The 19,690-nt window shown below is 36.2% G+C and overlaps 1 protein-coding gene across 6 annotated transcripts in view; it reads left to right on the top strand.

The window, feature by feature from the left end:
- GPC5 (glypican 5) overlaps positions 1 to 5,092 on the top strand; it is a 765,123-nt gene extending 760,031 nt beyond the window's left edge. For 3 of the 6 annotated variants that reach the window (XM_080577249.1, XM_080577247.1, XM_080577248.1), the window contains exon 8: positions 2,533 to 3,027. In XM_080577249.1, coding sequence (XP_080433375.1) covers positions 2,533 to 2,690 — 158 coding nt within the window. In that variant the 3' untranslated portion in view covers positions 2,691 to 3,027. Of the gene's footprint in view, positions 1 to 2,532 lie in introns of all 6 variants that reach the window. The other 3 variants (XM_080577273.1, XM_080577236.1, XM_080577270.1) reach the window with 3 other exon arrangements.
- The last annotated feature ends 14,598 nt before the right edge of the window (positions 5,093 to 19,690 follow it).

Genomic DNA, 19,690 nt, shown 5'->3' with positions numbered 1-19,690 from the left:
ATCATATCCAAGTATATTTTTTTCCACTTCTCATTTCAATACAGTCAAATTTGTGGCATAGATCTGTGGGGCTTAATAGATGAAAGTCTTGCTGTATGTTTATACTGCAATACTGCAATCCTAAAGTATATCCATTTAAGATCAGAGAAAATATCCAGCACTCTATGGTATTTCAATTGATGAAAGCAAAATGTATTGCTATGGCTGAACATTTTTTATAAACATTCTTTTAATGGGAACTTCCAAAGTCTGCAGTTTTCAGTTCAGGTTGGGAAGAGAAAAAAAAAAAAAAGAAAGAGAGAGAGAGAGAGAGAAAACATGTCCTATAAAAAGAAAACTATTCTTTTCGTATTTTCCATATTATTGTTAATGAAATCTTCACTAGATATTAAAGATGACTCTTCAGTTAGTAATTAATAACTTGTCTCATTTTCTCCAGACTCAGACCACACACTCTAGTTGAAGACCACTATTTTTAAGGTGTAAATCTAGGAATTTTCCTTGTTGTGGCGATTACCTTTAATTATAAGTAGAAAAAATCATGGATATTTAAGATAAGGCCATACATTTCATGTGATAGATTATCTGTAAATACACTGGGAAAAATCTGCTTTACTATACCTATAGAACTTGGTGAAATTTTTTGTTGTACAGGTGAGAATTTTTTTTTTTTTTTTGACTCTGATGAAATTAGGCTTTTTAGATAAGGGGATTCTTCACCAATGCTCTGGAGAAATGACGCCCCCCCCCCCTTCCACCCCTCCCCCCCCCCCAGATTCTTTTGGTTCTACTTTTAAAACATCCTTGAAACAAACAAACAAACAAAAAGAAAAAAAGAAAAAGAAAAAAAAACACTTTGATCTACCCACTTTGGTGATCTACCAAACATCCATTCAGTGAAGTGTTGAGTGACTGATCTTTTTCTAGACAGATTACTACTGAATGTGCATGATAAGGAGGAATTTATTCACTCCTTCTCAGCCTCTATTGTTGCTCTTCCTCCTTGTGTGTCCACTTGCATTGTACTCATGGAGCTAATTTTCACAAATTCCAGGCAAGAGCACTGGATCAATAAATCCACACAAAATAGCAGTCTATTCTGCTGTCTGAGTACAGCAGCAAAGAAGACAAATTCATTCTAGCAGGTTTTTCAGACAACATGATTGACTTTATCTGACTCTTCCCTTAATGCATTTTTTCAAAGCTACAGGAATGAGATTTTAAGTACATACAGCAAGTTCACAAAGAGCAGCTTTCAAGCTGCTTTTAGAGAAAAGAGTATTTTTAACACAAGCACCAAAAAAGTTGTTCCTTTCAAACACAGTGATTCTTTGTATCTTCTGTTAAACTAGCTTAACAAAGAGGAAAAATCCATGACTAAAATATTTATACTTCATCACAGTCCCTTTAAAAAAAAAAATCACTAGTTTACTCAACTTTACTAATGATACAAAGGAAAGAAGTACCTACACAATGAATAATAATGCAGAAACAGACAGTAAAATCAATATGTCAACTCAGTAGAGCTGAGCTTCATTCTAGTAGTGCTGTTCCAACAGTAGAGCTTACCTTCTGAATTATATATGTATTGACCTAATTACATAAATATTGACTTTGCTTTATATAAAGGCTTTTTCATTCTCAGTGTAATTACAATGTCAATATTTGTTGCATGTAATAACACTGGATTTAGACCTGTTAATTTTGATTGATAGTAGCATGCCACAAGTTGCTATATGGGATCAGACAGTCTAGAAGTATGAATAGAAAATACAAGTATCTGACAATGCTTCCAAATCTTAAAGTGTCTCCAAGCCCTTCTGATTATTTCAGCATGAAGAGGAAATAAAATGGGTGATTACATACTTGTTTTATAAAAAGCACTATTTTGAGATAGAGAAATATTTATTTTGGTCCAAAACAGTAAAAATATTCAGCCGGAACTCAGTAAAAGGTTTCCTGCTTAAAGTTAGGTTTACAATTTTTTTCCTTACAATGTTTTAAAATCTGTTTAAATTATGCCAAAAAGCAAAAAGGGGGGGGGGGGGGGGGGGGTTATATAGCAATAAAGATATAGTTTCTTATATACCCTGCATCAGGTATATGCTGTTTTGGAATATTATTTGAATGTAGACACAAGCAATTTGACATTAAATTATTTCCCTTTTCCTTCAAATTCAAGAAAGTGTGAGCAGTGAGTGGTCTTTTAGGTACAACTGGGACTTGCAAAACTGTTTATTTCAGACTGCAAATGTTTGTTGAGATATATTTCTACAAGAACAGTTTTGTTCAGAGCTGGCAGGCCTCTGAATTACTTTCAACAATGAATAGCCATATAGTATTGTGTATGTGTTTCTAGATGCAATTATAAAGTATTTTGAATTTGGCAGTATCACGGGAATCAGAAACCAAGCTGTGACAGTCCATGTGCTGATAATATATATATATATTTTTTTTTTTCTTCTAGCTATAGCATGTTGCTAGTAGTGACAAGGCATGCATCATACTGTATTTTCTTATTTGTCTTGGCAGGGGTGCCAGGCAAGATGAACCTCAGTGACGTAAAGCAAATCCATCAAACCAACAATGGCAGCACTTTAGACACAACTGGAGCAGGAAGTACAACAATGGCTGATTATATGACATTTATGCTGATGAGTTTGGTAACATTATTTCTCAGTCTTTGGTAACTGTTTAGCTCTGTCTTGATATATGTTTCATTGTCATCTGCTTATCCCCACTCACAAGCCTAGAATAAAGGATCTGGTGGATAAAGTAATATTTATGATAGGTTACATAACATCAGCCTCTCTGATCTTAGGCATGAATATTAACAAAGTTTTTTATATAATATTTTTCCTGTGTTTTTGTAACATCTGTATATCCATGCAAAATCATGTTTTCTTTAGCAATATTTTGTGTAAAAAATAAGTTGACTACCGTGGAATCATAGAATCATTGAGGTTGGGAAAAACCTCTAAGATCATCTGGTCCAACCATCCCCCTACCACCAATATTACCCACTAAAAGCGATTTGTAAAAAGAGACCACAAAATCACAGATACACAGAACTGTGGATGGGACCGCTGGAGCTCATCCAGAGCAACCCTAAGCTCACAGCAGAGTCTACTAGGAAAAGTTGCCCAAGGACAAGTCCAACTGGTATTTGAATATCTCTGACAATGGAGACTGTACAGCCTCTCTGGGCCACTGTTTCCATTGCTTGAACAATCATAGCACTTTTTTCTTTTTCTTTTTTAAACATTTAATATTACCTATTCTATGATTCTATTATATTCCAGTCTGTGCCCATTGCCACTTGTCCTGGGTACCATCTTCTTCTCACCCTCCCTTCAAATACTTATATACATTGATAAGATCCCCCTGAGGCTTCTCTTCTCCAGCCTGAACAGTCCCAGATCTCTCAGCCTCTCATTGAATGAAAGATATTCCCATCATTTAAAAATCTTCATGGCCCTTTGCAGAACTTCTTCCCATATGTCCATGACCCTTTTACTAGTGAATCCAGACCTGGACCCAACACTGCTGATGTAGTCTCCCCAGTGCTCAGTAGAGATCACCTCTTTTGACCTGTGGCAATGATTTCCATAATTCAGTGCAGGAAGCTGTTGGTTGCTTTTGCTTTCATGTCACATTGCTGTGTCATGTTCAACTTGCTGTTCAGGAGGACTCCAGGTCCTCCTTCACAAAGCTGCTTTCCAGTCAGTCAGCACCAGCATTCACTGTTGCATGGAGGTATTCCTCCCCAGATGGAGGACTTGGCATTTCCCTTTGTTGAGCTTCATGAAGTTTCTGTCAGGCCATCCCTCCATCCTGCCAAGGTCTCTGCAAATGGCAATAACAACTATCTGGTGTATCGGCTGATCTTTCCAGTTTTGTATCATTTGTGAGAACTTGCTGTTGCATTGCCTAGCTCTCAGAAGAAATTAATTAGTATCAACTCCTGGGTAAACCAAGTGTAACTTGGTCTCCATGTGGACTCTGCGCTGCTAATCGCAACCCTACAAACAAGTGATATCATCTGATGAAACAGTTGCACAGCACTTTATGAGTTTTGTATTTAAACTCCTATCTTCATCTAAGAGAATCCTGTAAAACAGAAAATGTAGAATTTTTCCTTCCCTCTCAGAAACAAACAAACAAACAAACAAACAAACAAGCAAACAAACACAGTGTAAACTCAGATAGTTTTGGTAGGGATTACTTTTCATAGCTCAGAAAAACTACATATTTATACTTCGTACGTATACACATACATACAAATTATTGCATTTTATCTGTGAACGACAGCAAGGCTTGGATTCAATACTATATTAAGATATCTCAATCTATATGTCTACATACAGATGTTTATATATTTTATATATATCTATGCTGTCATTACAGTCAGTGAAAAAACAAGGTAACATTTAGTTGCTAAAACACCAGCAACTATTGCCAGTTGAGATGCTGTAAGAAAATCTCCCAGGTATCAAGCTGCTGTTACAAAGGGGCTCAAGTCTTTCTATGAGCAAGAGACCTGAGTCCCTTGTCAACACAGTCAGTGAAGCCCTAAGAGCTCATATGATAGCAGACACCTAAGAAAAGAACTCAGCTGCCCCAAAGTGTCTGGCTAGTTCAACCTGAGATTTCCTCAAGCATCCAAGGCATTCTCATGAGGATTCAGGACTTACAAGAAATTCCAGAAGCTTCCTTAAAAGGAATCTGTGTGGAGTTGCAGCTGGTGGCCAAATGACCTTGAGTATTTCAAATAGATCTAGGTATCTATATGTGGGCCAGTGAATCGTATGTCAGATCTCCATCATCCACACCGAGACCTTAGGTAACTAGCTGACATGGTGACACATGAATGTGAATCTGAATCACAATCTGAACTCCAGCTCAAGTTCTTACACTGTATAACATGAAGTAAGCTAAAATGTTCCACAGTACTAATGGTATATTGTATATAACTGTTATAAGATTTGATTATCCTGCCATGACTAATTCCTATGTCATTTTGACAATAAATCGTTTAAGAATATTTTGCAGTTATTTTTCCTTTACAAGAGCAAAAAAGTAAGAAAAAAAAAGTATAGTATTGTATGCACTAACCTTGTATCTAGAACTCTTCCTGGACTGCAAAAGCAAATAATTTTATATGAGACAAATATGAAGAAACATATATAAATATTTTTATTTCCAAATGTATTCATTAGTCATTAGTAAACAAAAGATAACATTCAAGTAAACAAAAATAATGTTTAGAAAAGCAAATGAACATTCCTAAGAGCAATTCCATACTTAGGCAAATACCATTATATAAGCATGTTTGCCAGGGTGTAGATTTTACTTGACCTCTTTATTTTTGCTGGTTTTGTAAATCAGTCCTTCAAATTCACTTATCATCTCAGCATACACTGAAATTATGACATTGGTAATTCAGGGAAAGAAAATCTGATTTCATTCATTTTGTTTTTCATATCAGCTCAAACCAGTAATCTGTCTAGGCCAGCGCCTTTATTACTATTATTATTATTTTATTTTATTTTTTTAAGGTACCAGTTCCTTCAAGGGAGATGAAATAAATCTTTGTATAAGATATTCTTAACCAGAGAATTCTAACTATGCATTACTCAAGATTTGATAACCCAAATCACTTAGTTCCCATTCTACACTTTCTTATGAAACTCAAGTACCTACTGGTGGCACTGGGTGGTCAAGAAGATTACAGTTTATTCTATAACACCTTAGAAATACAAGCCTCATTTTCAAATGATAGCAGTTATATCCTAAGGCCTCTTCAGATGTTATTACTCTGTTACCACTTCATTTGTTTATAGACTGTTCCCCTTATTGTCTACCCTGCTATTTCTAAGATTCTTTCTCGAGTGGAAAACTAGGTCTTTCCTTTCCAGACACATATGAACAATCTAGATTTTGGACCACTTCCACAGGCAATACAAATACAGTTGTGGTAAGTCTGGAGTTCCCTCAACAACCTGTAGAACTCATTCCCCCCTATCCTGTCCTAACCCTCTCTAGGTACCACGATACACTACATCATTGCTTAAACTCGTAGGTCTACCAGACTCCAATGCAGTTCTTTCACTATATCTAACATGTCATAAAGAAATATTCTTGTTTCTGAAAAAAATATAAACATTTTTAAAACATCTCAGAAGAAGGAAAGAATCATAGAATGGCTTGGGTTGGAAGAGACCTTAAAGGCCATCTAATTCCAACTCCCCTGCCATAGACAGGGGTGCCACCCACTAGATCTGGTTGGCCAAGGCTCCATCCAGCCTGGCCTTGAGGAACATAGGGACCTATGATCTTTGGCAATTTGTCTCAAGACTACCTTGCAAGGGAGGCAGCCTTACAAGAATCCGTGGGAACATGGTCGAATTGTAGCTCCAAGTTTGGCAACTGTAAAACAACAATTAAATAAACAACAACAAAAATAATCAACAACACAAAAATAATTGACAACAAAAACTTAAATGTTGCCTGTATTAAAGCCAAAAATGAATTGAGGAAGTCATTGGCAAGCAATGAATAGAAAAATAAAAAGTATAACAGGGAAACTAGGAGGTAAAAAACAAACAAACAACAAATCTAAACTAGCAATCATGACAATACAGTATAAAAACATCTATACCAACGAAAAATGGTGGACAGTATTCAGTATGGATGAAGCCAGTCAGCTTCAGTAGCCTTGGTATGCAGAGGCTGTTCTCAACAGCAAAATCATAAAGGCAGCACAGGGCAGCTGTTGAGATCCCCAGGTGACCTGAGAAATAGCATGGGGGTCTAGGTTGTTGTAAATGCTTTCATTTGTTTCCACTCAAGCATCTTAAGAGTCGAAATCTTCTCTGAATCTCAAAAAAACCTTTGTTGAATGAGATTTTTTTTTTTTTTTTTGAATAGGCTTTTTATGTATTGCAGCTGATATGGTTTAAAGTAAGAATGTTTTACTCAACATGTGTCATTTCTCAGATAGACAACTCATTCAAATGAGGTTTATACTGAAACTGCAAAGGATATTACTATTAAAGTAGTGTATATGGTTTCAGTACAATAAAAAATAGAAGTGAGCATAAGGTGAGAGAAACTTGTAAGGAATAATTTCTTAGTGCAGTTACTTGGAAAAAAATACTTGAATAAAAGAATAATTATAAAAATACAACCTTTCAAAAATCTGTGATATTTTTATTTGGTAAGATTGAGCTACTTCTCAAACATTTTTTTTCTTTTCTTTAATTTTTTCATATATAAATTATTTTTTATTTAGATGTACGTGTATATTTAAATGTATCTTGTACCTGATAAAAAAAAAAAATAGTGAAGTACTCTTTTTTCTCATAACTAATGCCCTAATACTTGAAATAAATATTTTACAGTGACAACTTTCCTGAGTGTAATTGATGAAATAGAAAAAAAAAATAAATAAATTTATTTCCTTAGGAAACAAGCATCATGGTTCCTTTAGTGACTAGAAAAAGATGAAGCATAACTATAACCATGCAAAGGCTGGAGAAAGAGAGAGAGAAAGGGAGAGATACACATATAAAATTTAATTTATTTCTTTATACCAATATTTTCATATGTTTACTCAGATGACTTATATGTTCAGATTATAACTGGTTTTATATTTACCTATCTAAGATTTCTGATTAGCCTTGATATTTTCATAGCATCTTCTTAGAAGTATCAATTAAAGTAAAGGGTGATATTATCTCTGCCTCAGGGTTTTTTTTTTTTTGTTGTTGTTGTTTTAACATTCAGTTCTAATCTGAAATAATTGTGTAAACATGAATCTTATTCAACAAATGATGCTTTTTTTCTGTGTGTTCTGACTCACATCTGAAGGTAACAGGAACAGCAACAAAAACTTTTTTTCTAACTACATTAGGCTAATGTAGCTCTAAGAAAAGCCAGTTTATGTTTTTGGAAAGCTTAGCTAGCTATGAATAAAGTTCTAGCTTTTTTTTTTTTTTTTTTTTTTTTGCCTGCTGATGATGCACAGACAAAAATTCTGCTTGACTTTCAGATACGGAAAAAAAATTGCATGTCTGTCTGTTGGAAATTTTATCTTTTACTCTATTTTAGAACTTGTAAATGTGAAATGCCAGAGGCAATATATCTGATACCTCATGATGTTCTTGTACCAGTTCACACTAAAGAGGAATAACATGCAGAGCTTCTGTGGCTGGGAGGACTTGATCGACGCATCTCATTACCCCTTACAGTGCACAGGTCTATGCTAAGATCACCTGCTGTGCATGCCTAATTTAAGTGTCACAATTGTTTCTCTCCAAGTTTGTCAGGCAGTCTAAATCAATTGTTAGACTTGAATTTAAGTCACTTGGAGGTTTTTCTCAGTGACAGCTTCTGATTTTCTGTCTTCTCTCAGTGCCACACTCCCTCCCATTTGTTATGGTACAAGAGTTTACAGGACCATGCAATGAAACAGGTCAGATGATCTCTAAAGATCTCTTTGGTCTAGTTCACCTTGCATCTCCACAGAAAATGACACTGGTGGTCAGAGTACTCATGGCAGTTAATTAAAACATTTGTGGACACAATATTAGATACATCAGAACAGTTTATTAACATAAACATATATACAAAAAATGCTTCCACATTGCACCTCATATTCATAATTCATTATCTAAAGCAAGATATGACCATTAAAAAAAAATCAAAGCTAAGCTTGATTTTATTCATATACAGGCTACATATGAGAGACCATAACAGATCTCTTTTTAGCCACTGGGTAGAAGCAGACTGCCCAATACATCAGTATATCTTAGCCTGAGTCATTTCCCTATTTTTTGTCCCCTGTAGAGACTGTAGGGGATTGGTATGGTATAACAGGAGAATGTTATTTCCTGGGTTTACATATAGTCGGTTTACATATAGTCAATACCTTTATACTGGCCCTTAAACATATTTTTCATGTCTGTTGACATTTTATTTTTATTTTTTTGGTAGAGAGTGTTATTTCTAAAATCCTTGTCTTTTGCTTTTTTATTTTATTTTATTTTATTTTTTAAAAAGATCAGAAGTCTATTAATGTAAAACAAAATATGTGATACCAGTCCATTGATAAAAGCAAAGAACAACATGATGCTGAAGAATAAATGTTGGTATTTGTATTGTCAGAGCATTTGTTAGATCTGGTAACTACTGCATGGGAGAGGTTCTTTTACACATTTGTGACAGTATTGAATTCCATGGATATAACTGCAAGCATAGCTTGGCTTTGTATTATTTACATGCAAAACTGAAACGATATTTTTAAGAGAATAGGATTGTTTTTAGAGGGGCATCCAACATTACAGGTAATAGCAATTTGTATTTGTCTATTCTAAAATGATTATAAGTATACCATGACAAACAAAAAATTAATTTAGCAAATAAAAATTTGTTTTGTGTACTCCTACCTATATGACTGTTGCAGAAAACCAAAATGAAACAAAACAAAATGAAACAAAACAAAACAAAACAAAACATCTGTTTTCCTATTAAATACATAATTTTGTGTTAAAAATTTCAGTGTCTTAGTAATCTAAATGGCCAGGGTAAGAGGAAACTACTTGTGCTCAAACATGCAAGTAGATTTGCACACTACTTTGTTAAAATAAGTATTTTGAAATACTGTCTTATTTTCCTGGATTTCAATCTTTTGCCCTGAAAATTCTTTTAATCTAACAGTTTATAAAACCACTTAGACCTAGGACAGCTGCTCACTATGAAACTTCTATGAGAAATTTTGAGGTATACTCTTGACAGGCAAAAAGATTCCTACACTGTATCATATTAGTTACGGTGTTCTATAAATAAAAAATGAAAGACATCACCTTTATGGAAGACTGTAAGTATCTATGCAATTTCAAATCCTAGGAAACACCACAAACACACTGATTAAAGTAATATAAAATAAAATTGCTTTAGACCTGTTTCTTTAGGCAAAGGGGAAAGAAATCCATTTGAACTCACGTACCTAGAACCTAATGCCTGACCCTCTTCTGCACTCTGAAGTAGTCCAGTTGCTTAAATATAGGTGCATATTTTTATACTCAAAGTGTTTATGGACAAAGAGGAAATGAGCTATATAAAGCCAAGAATTTACTGTTAATATAATTAAAATCTTAATGATGTAATTCAAGTATCATTATCAGTCTCAATTTAATTATTATAGAAAAAGAAAGAAAGCATAATTACCTAGTTAGAGTATTTCTATACAGAAAAAGTCTCAAGAGTCACAACACAAATAAATTGTAATGAATACACTTCCCAGTCTCTCTTTTTTTTTTTTTTTCTAATATTATTTTCACCCTTCCACTGTTTGTTTGAGTCTTAAAATTGGTTGTTTCAGACTGCTGAAGAGGGCATTAGAGAGATTTATCAGCATCTGGGGGATCTTCACAGGTAGTCTCTACAGGGGAAAAAGATCCTTGCTTGGGATTAACAAGGCTCACTGATAGGGCTTTAAACTAGATTTGAAGCAGGAAAGGGATAAAAACAGGCTTGACAGAGACCATCACAGAAACATGGTGGGATGGCTCACGTATCTGGAATGCTGCAATGAATGGTTACAAACTCTTTAGAAGGGACAGGCTAGGAGGGAGAGACAAGGGGGTAGCCCTGTATGTTAGGAAATGTTTAAATTGTCTAGAATTGAACAATGGCAATGGTGAGTTTGAGTGTTTGTGGGTAAGAATCAAGGGGAAGGCCAATTAGGCAGATATCAGGGTGGGAGTCTGTTATAGATCACACAATGGGATGAAGTGGCAGGTGAAATATTCTACAAGCAGTGGGATAACTCTTGCAGTTGCTAGCCCTTGCTCCTGTGGGGGACTTCAACTTACCAGATGTCTGCTGGTAATACAATACAATGGAGAGGAAACAGTCTAGGAGGTTTCTAAAGTGTGTGAAAGATAACTTCCTGACTCAGCTGGTAAGTGAGCCAACGAGGGACAGCGCCCAGCTGGATTTTTTACTAGTTAAAAGAGAAGGACTTGTAGGTGATGTGAAGGTTAGAGGCCAACTTGGGCATAGAGATCATGAATTAATAGAGTTTTTGATTCTTGTAAAAGTAAGGAGGAGGGTTAGCAGAACTGCACTCTGGACTTCTGGAGGGTAGACTTAGGTCTGTTTAGAATCATAGAGACAGCACAGAATCATAGAACGGCTTGGGTTGGAAGCGACCTTAAAGATCATCTATTTCCACTCCCCCTGCCATGGGCAGGGATGCCACCCACTAGATCAGGTTGCCCAGCGCCTCATCCAACTTGGCCTTGAGAGACTGGTTGGTAAAGTCCCTTGAAAGGCAGTTCTAAAGAGCAAAGGAATCCAGGAAGGCTGGATGCTCTTCAAGAAGGAAATCTTAAATGCACAGCAGCAGGTCATCCCTACATACCGAAAGAAGACCCAGTGCGGAAGAAGACCAGCCTGGCTAAACATAGTGGCTAGAGCTCAGGACGAAAAAGAGGGCTTATGACCTTTGGAAGAAGGGGCAAGTCAGGACAGGGAGCGGAATGAAGCCCTCATAATCCACGAGGAAATGGTTAGTGACCTGCTAAACCACTTAGATGTACACAAATCTATGGGGTCAGATGGGATCCACCAGATCGAGGTGGTACCAGTACCGAGGGAGCTAGCAGATGTGCACACCATGCTGCTTTCCATCATTTATCAGGAGACCTGGCCATCAGGGGAGGTCCCAGTTGACTGCTGGCTAGCAAATGTGACACCTATCTACAAGAAGGGCTGGAAGAAGGATCTGGGAAACTACAGGCCTGTCAGTCTGACTTCAGTGTCAAGGAAGCTCATGCAGCAGATTATCTTGAGTGACATCACATGGCACTTACAGGGCAACCAGGTGATCAGGCCCAGTCAGCATGGGTTTATGAAAGGCAGGTCCTGCTTGATGAACCCGATCTCCTTCTATGAAAGAAGGAAACATATGGAAAAAAGGAAACATTCCTTATGGTGACACGTTCAGTGGATAAGGGAAGGGCTGTTGATGTGGTCTACCTAGACTTCAGTTATTCTTCTCCTTCTCCTGGAGAAACTGGCTGCTCATGGCTTGGAGAGGTGTATGCTTCGTTTGGTTAAACGAAGCTATAGAGGCATGGGGATCAATCTCTTCTCCCAGTCACCAAGTGATAAGACAAGAAGAAATGGCCTAAAGTTGCACCAGGGGAGGTTTAGGTTGGATATTAGGAACAATTTCTTCACTGAAAGTGTTGTGACATATTAGAACAGGCTGCTCACGCAAGTAGTTGAGTCACCATCCCTAGAGGTCTTCAAAATCCCGTAGATGTAGGGCTTAGTTACATGGTTTAATGATGGACTTGTCAGTACTAGGTTAAAGGTTGGACCAGATAATCTTAGAGGTCTTTTCCAACCCAATTAATTCTATGATTATATGAATATTCTGACTTTGATGGTTTATTCTTTCTCACCTTAGGATTCACTTTGTGTCAGTTGCATATGTTGGCTAACATGCTTTTATGCCTTTGCTCTTCCACCATTGGTCCGTGGCTCCAGGTTACATCTGAATTTACTATATATGGTGCTATTTATATAGTTAGATAGGATCTTTTGGTTCTCTTTATTACCTTTAAAACTAGTTTTGTCTAGCTTGAGGTCTGCATTTCCCTAATTGAACACAGGTGAGTTGTTTATAGCCTTGGGGTCTCCACTACAAACCCTGTGCCCTGTCCTTTATCATCTTGTCTCTGTGCTCCTCTACAACACATCCTGTATCTACAATTCTCAAGACTTCTGCTGTTATACTAAGCCTGTATTTTTCTCCATTATGTCATTGTGTTAAAGTCATAGATATCTCATTCTGTGTAGACTAACTGCTTGTCACTTCTGTCTGTATAAAACTATGGTTGTCTCATATGAAGATAAACAAAAGTAAAACAAATTTGCTTTAGCCACCCGGTCAATTTTACATATATATATGTACATACATTTGTACATATGTACATATGTACATAAATTTACAAAAAATATTATATAATATATATATATTATATGTAGTATATATATAATTATATATAATTATATAATTTATATATATAATTATATAATATATATATAATTATATATAATTATATAATATATATATGTGTATAAATTGACTGAGTGTCTACAGCACATTTGTATATATATATACTTTTGTGTATATATATATATACATATATATATGTCTATATATACTGCCACAACTAAACCAAGCAAACCAAACCTACAAGCACATCAGGAAAAGTTCACTGAGCAAGTCTGATGAGCTTCAGTCCAGAGGTCTTGAAAACTTGCTACAAAGCTAATGGAAGGTTACCAGTAACAGCAATACCATGTTACAGGACTATGCAATTATACCAGGATCAGATACACCCTTTTGGGTGCTTCAGAGAGGCAGGGGCTTTTATTACCATGTTCTCCAATGTTTCAGCCAGCTCCTGGCAGATGCCTTAGGGAATCCCAAAAGGCAAAAGAAGCTTCTGTGTGGCCAGCTGAACTGAGCCCTCATAATCAATGGAGCACCTTAAAAAAGTGATTCTTCTCATACTAAGAATGTTATCTATGGTCATATAGGTTTCTTCTGGCAATGAATAGTTCAAGACTGACTCATTTAATGCGTGAAGTGAAAAGAGGTAAATATCACTTTTAGCATGGGATTAAATACAGCTAATTCCTTCCAGCTTCTCCTGCTAGAAGAAAAATAATGTCTAAAGTGTTTACTTCTCTTCATTAACTGCCTGGGGAATTTAGACACTTGCAGTAGCAGGACTGATCTTCTACAACACCAGAAATTCAGGCCTGTTCTGGGTCCTACCTCTTAACAGCTTTAAAACTGGTTCCACAAAATATCATGCTACAGTTTAGTTCTAGTTTACTATCCACTTAAATATGGAATAAAGAAATATGCCACTTTATCTAACTCTGACATAATTTAGATCTCTCATTCTAATCTGAAAAGCAAACGTAGATGTTGAATCCTTCTGCAATATATTATAGCATGAAAGGTGCAGAAATTATCAGAAGAAGGTGAGACTAGGGATATAGTTAAAATCACTAGCAATTCTAGTGTGCTTTTAGATCTTCCAGGCAAGGACTTTATAGAAGTGTGAAATATTATTATGATTATTATTAATATACTAAAGATATTTTCATTTTTCTCTTTTACCTTGGGGATCCTTGGAAACTGCCATAAACAAACACTGATAACCTGCCCAATTGTTTTTGCTTCACTGATGTACATTAAGAAATGTTTAACTGTGAATTTCATGCATATCTCCTAGCTGGACAATAACTGCTTCTGAATATGTGCCACAGGAAGCTGCAAATGCAAAAGACCATACCTCTTGGGGAGGACTTGATTGTAACTTCTACTTATATCCTATTATCCTTGATATGTTCTTTGTTTTTCTCACATCTTTAAAAAATCTTATACCGTTAACAATTATCTTTATTGGAAAAAAAAAAAAAGAGAGAGAAAGAGAAAATAAAACACTGATGGAATAATCAAATACCCGGTTCTTTCTCTCTTCTTTCTTTAGTTTCTTCTTGGGTTGAGAATATAATTTCCTTCAATTAGTACTGAATCTATTTGGATTTATTGATTATTCTTATAGGAAAATCAGTTTTACTATGCACATACTTGGTTGTCTGATTCTGAGGTAGAAAAAGGGTTCTCAGAGTTGTTTGCAAATGTTTGGGGGAAAAAAAGATGCTGCTTAATAAGTGTGTGCGTCGGGGGCGGGGGGGTGGGAGTAGTGGTATTAAAGCCAGGATTAAAGTCAGGGAGACAGACACCATTTCTGGTGAATAAAGTCTGCATGTAAGTTAACCCTTTCTGAAATAACAAAAGAACAGAGCATACACAAAACTTGAGAGGGTGGAGCAGGGCTGGAAGAGGCTCAAAGAGAAGATGTTGCTGCAGAAGACAGAAGAGGTAAATGAAACACAGTCCTGTCCAGACAAACGTGGCCTTGGGGCCCCTGAGTGAGAGGGGAACCAAGGTAGGTGGAAAGATTGCTACAACATTTTTTTTATTGACAGTGTCTCACATCTAATGAACAGCTAACACTAGTCATGCTAGCAAAAGAGGGTACGAGAATTTCAATCTGTTACCACCCACAAGACCTCCCATCTCAGCAGAAAGACAGAAATTAGTAGAAATTGGCTGAAATTGGTAGGAGAGCCCTGTAAACCACCTCTTTAAGAGGCAGCAGACTTCTTTGTTTCATGGATGGACTTCTTTGCTTCATGGATGAACAGGGCTACAAAGATGGTGAAGGGCCTAGAGGGGAAGATGTATGAGGAGCGGCTGAGGTCACTTGGCCTCTTCAGCCTGGAAAAGAGGAGGCTGAGGGGAGACCTCATCACTGACTACAGCTTTCTCATGAGGGGGAGTAGAGGGGCAGGCGCTGATCTATTCTCTTTAGTGACCAGTGATAGGACCTGAGGGAATGGTGTCAAGCTGCAGCACGGGAGGTTCAGGCTGGATGTCAAGAAGACATTCTTCACTGAGAGGGTTGTTGCAACTGGAACAGGCTCCCCAGGGACGTAGTCATGGCACCAAGCCTGCTAGAGTTTGAGAAGCATTTGGACTGTGCTCTTAGTCACATGGTCTGAATTGTTGGGTAGACCTGTGTGGAGCCAGGAGTTGGACTCGATGATCCTTATGGGTCCTTTCCACCTTGGGGTGTTCTATGATTCTATGACTTTGCTAAGAGCAACAATTGGAGTACTAAGCTGATCAATAAACTCTGAATAAGACTAAAATGTATTGCGAGAGTAGTGACTACCTTCCCTAACCACCACAAATGACTTTGTACTTTGAAGAATAGTAGCTTTGTCTTTCAAAGATTTCTGAGGTTTGCCAAACAATTAGGTTATTTATGGTTCATTTAAATCTTGACTTTGTTAAAGTCCCACTTATGTAACTTACTGCTTTCTATGAAGCAGTAGTACACAAAGTCACTGAGTACACAAACAATGCAATTGAATTTTCTGTTCTTCTAGGTGGGTTTTTAGGCACACTTGCCTATGAGTTTAATAAAAGAGTACTAGAAATTGAATCTGGTCCTTTTTGCTTGAAATCTGTTTCTGTCAGAAGATTTAAAGATTGTTATAAGCCACATGAAGCACTAAATACATTTCTTCCTGTTTAACTACCAAATTTAATCCTCATCTTTTCCTAAGTAACCTCCTCAACTCTTTTTTGGATTTTGATGACCATTTTCATGTCTTCTGCCAGTAACACCTCATATGTGACAGCTATTGGTATACAGATCACAGTTCAATACTTACAGAAATGCTTTCTGGTCTGTTTTTTTTTTTTTTTTTTTTTTTAAATGTTTTTCCTCTTTCCAGCAGTGGTGGACCCCAGATATACAGAGATAAAATACAGCTAGTCCCAGAATGAAGCTTTTCAAACATCACATACAGGACAGCAGGAGGTACAAAAGCTAACAATCTTATCAGTGAAGAGCAAGAGAAAGAATTCCAGATAATTTTATTCTCTTTTAACCACATTTTTTAAATTAAGATGAAGATAACAGAGGTTTGGAAAATAAGCTTACACTATGGAGAACACTGTGGTTTAGCTCTCCAAAATCTTTTCAGTTTTTGAGAAATTCTGAGCAGAAAAAAAGGTCTTCCCAAGTAAAAATAAATAAATAAATATATGTGACAAAACTGAAAATCACAGAAAAATCACCTACTGGTTTTCTAGAAAACAACTGGAATTTCAGATCATCTTATCTGAGAGGTTTATAATCCCATAAACCTACATACTAATTTGATCAATGCTCATTACTATTTCAAATAGAGAGAGATTTTGTAATAACAAAGAAATAAACCATGTCAAAATCTGTGGTTTACCAAGAAAATACAAATGAAATTTTCTCATATCTACTGAGATTTTCTCTTTAGTTTTGTATTAACTTAATATAAATGTTTCAGACCAAAATTTACTGTTATTCATTAAACAAAAGCAAAAGAGAGAGAGAGAGAAGGAGAGAGGGAGAGAGAGAGAGAGAAAGAGAGAGAAATGAAAACCTGACATTAGCTTAGTAGAAATCTCTGATGAAAGCCCTCAGAAATTCCATTCCAGTTCCCTAAGTGGTGTGTGCATTTTATATTTGATTGTTTATGCATGACATACTGACACAGTCCATAAAGAATACCACAAGATTTCAGGCTGTCTGTGTGTAAATCACATTGTCTATGAGCTTTGATGGTGGAGCAGCTTTTTGTTATATGCTTCTAAGAGAGGCTGTTGTCCTCCTAGAAGGTAACATATCTGCTCCTGAGTTGCCACAGCTTACAGTCTAGCAATTTGAAGAAACACATTAACATCTAAATTGTTGTAGAAAGGACAGTCACTCATATCACTGCTGAAAAGGCAGCAATCTCCAGGAGAGAAGAACCAAGATTAGTAATAGGTTCCCTGGTCCTAGCTGAAAATCTCTGCTAATGGGAATCAGAATTCTGAGTACGGAAATACTAGCCAAGTACCACCTAGGGCAGAAATGAGGAAAGGAAAAATATTTTATAACTTATACCAATACATATAAACGTGTATATATATTTATATTTGGATATATATATGAAAAAGCAAGTGCTAATATATCAGTTTAAAATACCAGCACTCTTTTCCATTTTTTTTATTTTTATTTTTATGCTATGTTATGTTATGTGATTTTATACGTTTTTTATTATTTTATTTAGTATTTTATTTTATTTTATTTTATTTTATTTTATTTTTTAACAGGTGTGGTTTCTTCTTCTTTGTCATAATAAGGTTTTGGAAGAACATCTTTCTGTGTTAAAAAAAATCACATCATACATCTTATTGAATTCTCAGAAGAAAAACACAGCATAAACATTCATTTTCTCATTGTGATCTTGATCTCTAAAGAAATCAGCTTACTTCATAACTATCTATATCAATTTCTGTACCAATCTTCAGTGAGAAACATTGCTTATCTGTGCATTGAAAAATCTAGTTTCAAAACAAGGACATAATTTGACTCTGAAAAAGATCCAATGTCATCAATATCCATTGTTCTTATTTCCCCTATTTAAACTTAAACAACACTGGGCCAAAGTACTAATTAACATATGAAATATTACCCTCAGTGTTTTTTATATCCCTACATAACTATAACCTCTGTCAAGTTCTTTGGCAACACAGGCAAAAACACAGATGTACAATCACTGACTAGTTCATCCCTGCAATTGCATAATCATTTTATTATTTCTCTCATGTCTTACCCTGTCACTATTTTTGCATGATATTTTTATTTGGATTTTTGTATTTGTCAATTTTAGAATTTTATTTCTACTTTGGCTAATGATATTCAGAGCAGATCTATTTCTTTGTATGTTTGTTCATGATCTGCTGAAGGGGAATCCCAAAATTATTTAGGTTTATATAGCTTACTCCCATAATATTTATGCCCAAAAAATCATTAATATGAGGGAAAGCCAGTCAAGACCTTGGGTACAAGATATTGCTGGTAAGCAAAAATTCAGCTTTTGCTTCCAGGCACACACTTTTCTTTTGACATCTGTCAGTAATTTTAACAAACTTCAGCTTTGAAATTAGAAGAATCTTCCAAATTCATAAAACTGTAAATTTCTTCAGCAAATTTCCTGATGACACTAGTGGGAAAAACAACAAAACCCAACCCTCAAAACTATTGTTTTTCAGATAGGTCTGGATATGTTTAGGGAAGTAATTAGGTGAGTTTGTTGACTGAGAGAGTGAGTAACCACATTTCATGAATAAAGAGGTCCCTTCCTGTCCTGTGTTAAAAAACGCTTTTCACTCCAAGATGCAGCATCCATTTTGCAGTTTCTGAATCTCCTACGATGACTGTCACAATATATTTTGTTATTCATATATAGTAAAAAAAGAACAACAACAACAATCGAACAAAAAAGCCATAATTAAATAGAAAGCAAACCCTGGTGGGCAAATCATGATGTAAGACTGAGGAATTCCTGTGAGTTCATGCTCTTCTATCTCAAAAGGAAAATACCATTTTTTCATTCATTGTTAAGTGGCTAGGTGTGTTACACTGTGTTAGGACTAAAAACCATTAGGTTGGTCCAATGAGAAACAGGCATTGTTGTGAAGCTAGCAAGGCAGAACTCTGACCTTGTGATGGTACGTATTGCTTGTTCAGCAATATGGCACCATGCTGCAAGTCATCCAACATGAAACAATACAGCCATCAGCACAGCATGCACTGGCCATGCGGCTGTGCGCGATCACAGTAGCCTATCAGGGATTGCCGAGTGCTTCCTGAGGCCGGGGCTACCAGTCATGTGCTCCCTGGGTTTGGGAACATGCAGGGGCAAAACCTATAAACAGAGCAAGTGTCTCTGTGTTGGTGGGCAAAAACATCAACCAAGGTCAACATTGCCTCTGTGGGGATGCCTGCAAGACATTGATGCCTACCACACTGAAGGACGCCTATCATGACTCGGCCAAGTATCTACGAACTATTGTGTCTCACAGTAATGGACATCAATGATTGGGAAAAACATCGTGCTCGTCGGTACCCTTGTCATCACTCTGGGGTTGGTATGTTAACAAGGTAACTAATTAATAAATTCCATGTCTTTCTATTGCTGCTCAAGCATGTGT

This window comes from Anser brachyrhynchus, assembly GCF_964034855.1.
Source record: "Anser brachyrhynchus genome assembly, chromosome: 1".
Classification (NCBI taxonomy): Eukaryota; Metazoa; Chordata; class Aves; order Anseriformes; family Anatidae; genus Anser; species Anser brachyrhynchus.
This window is presented reverse-complemented; position numbering and strand designations above follow the sequence as displayed.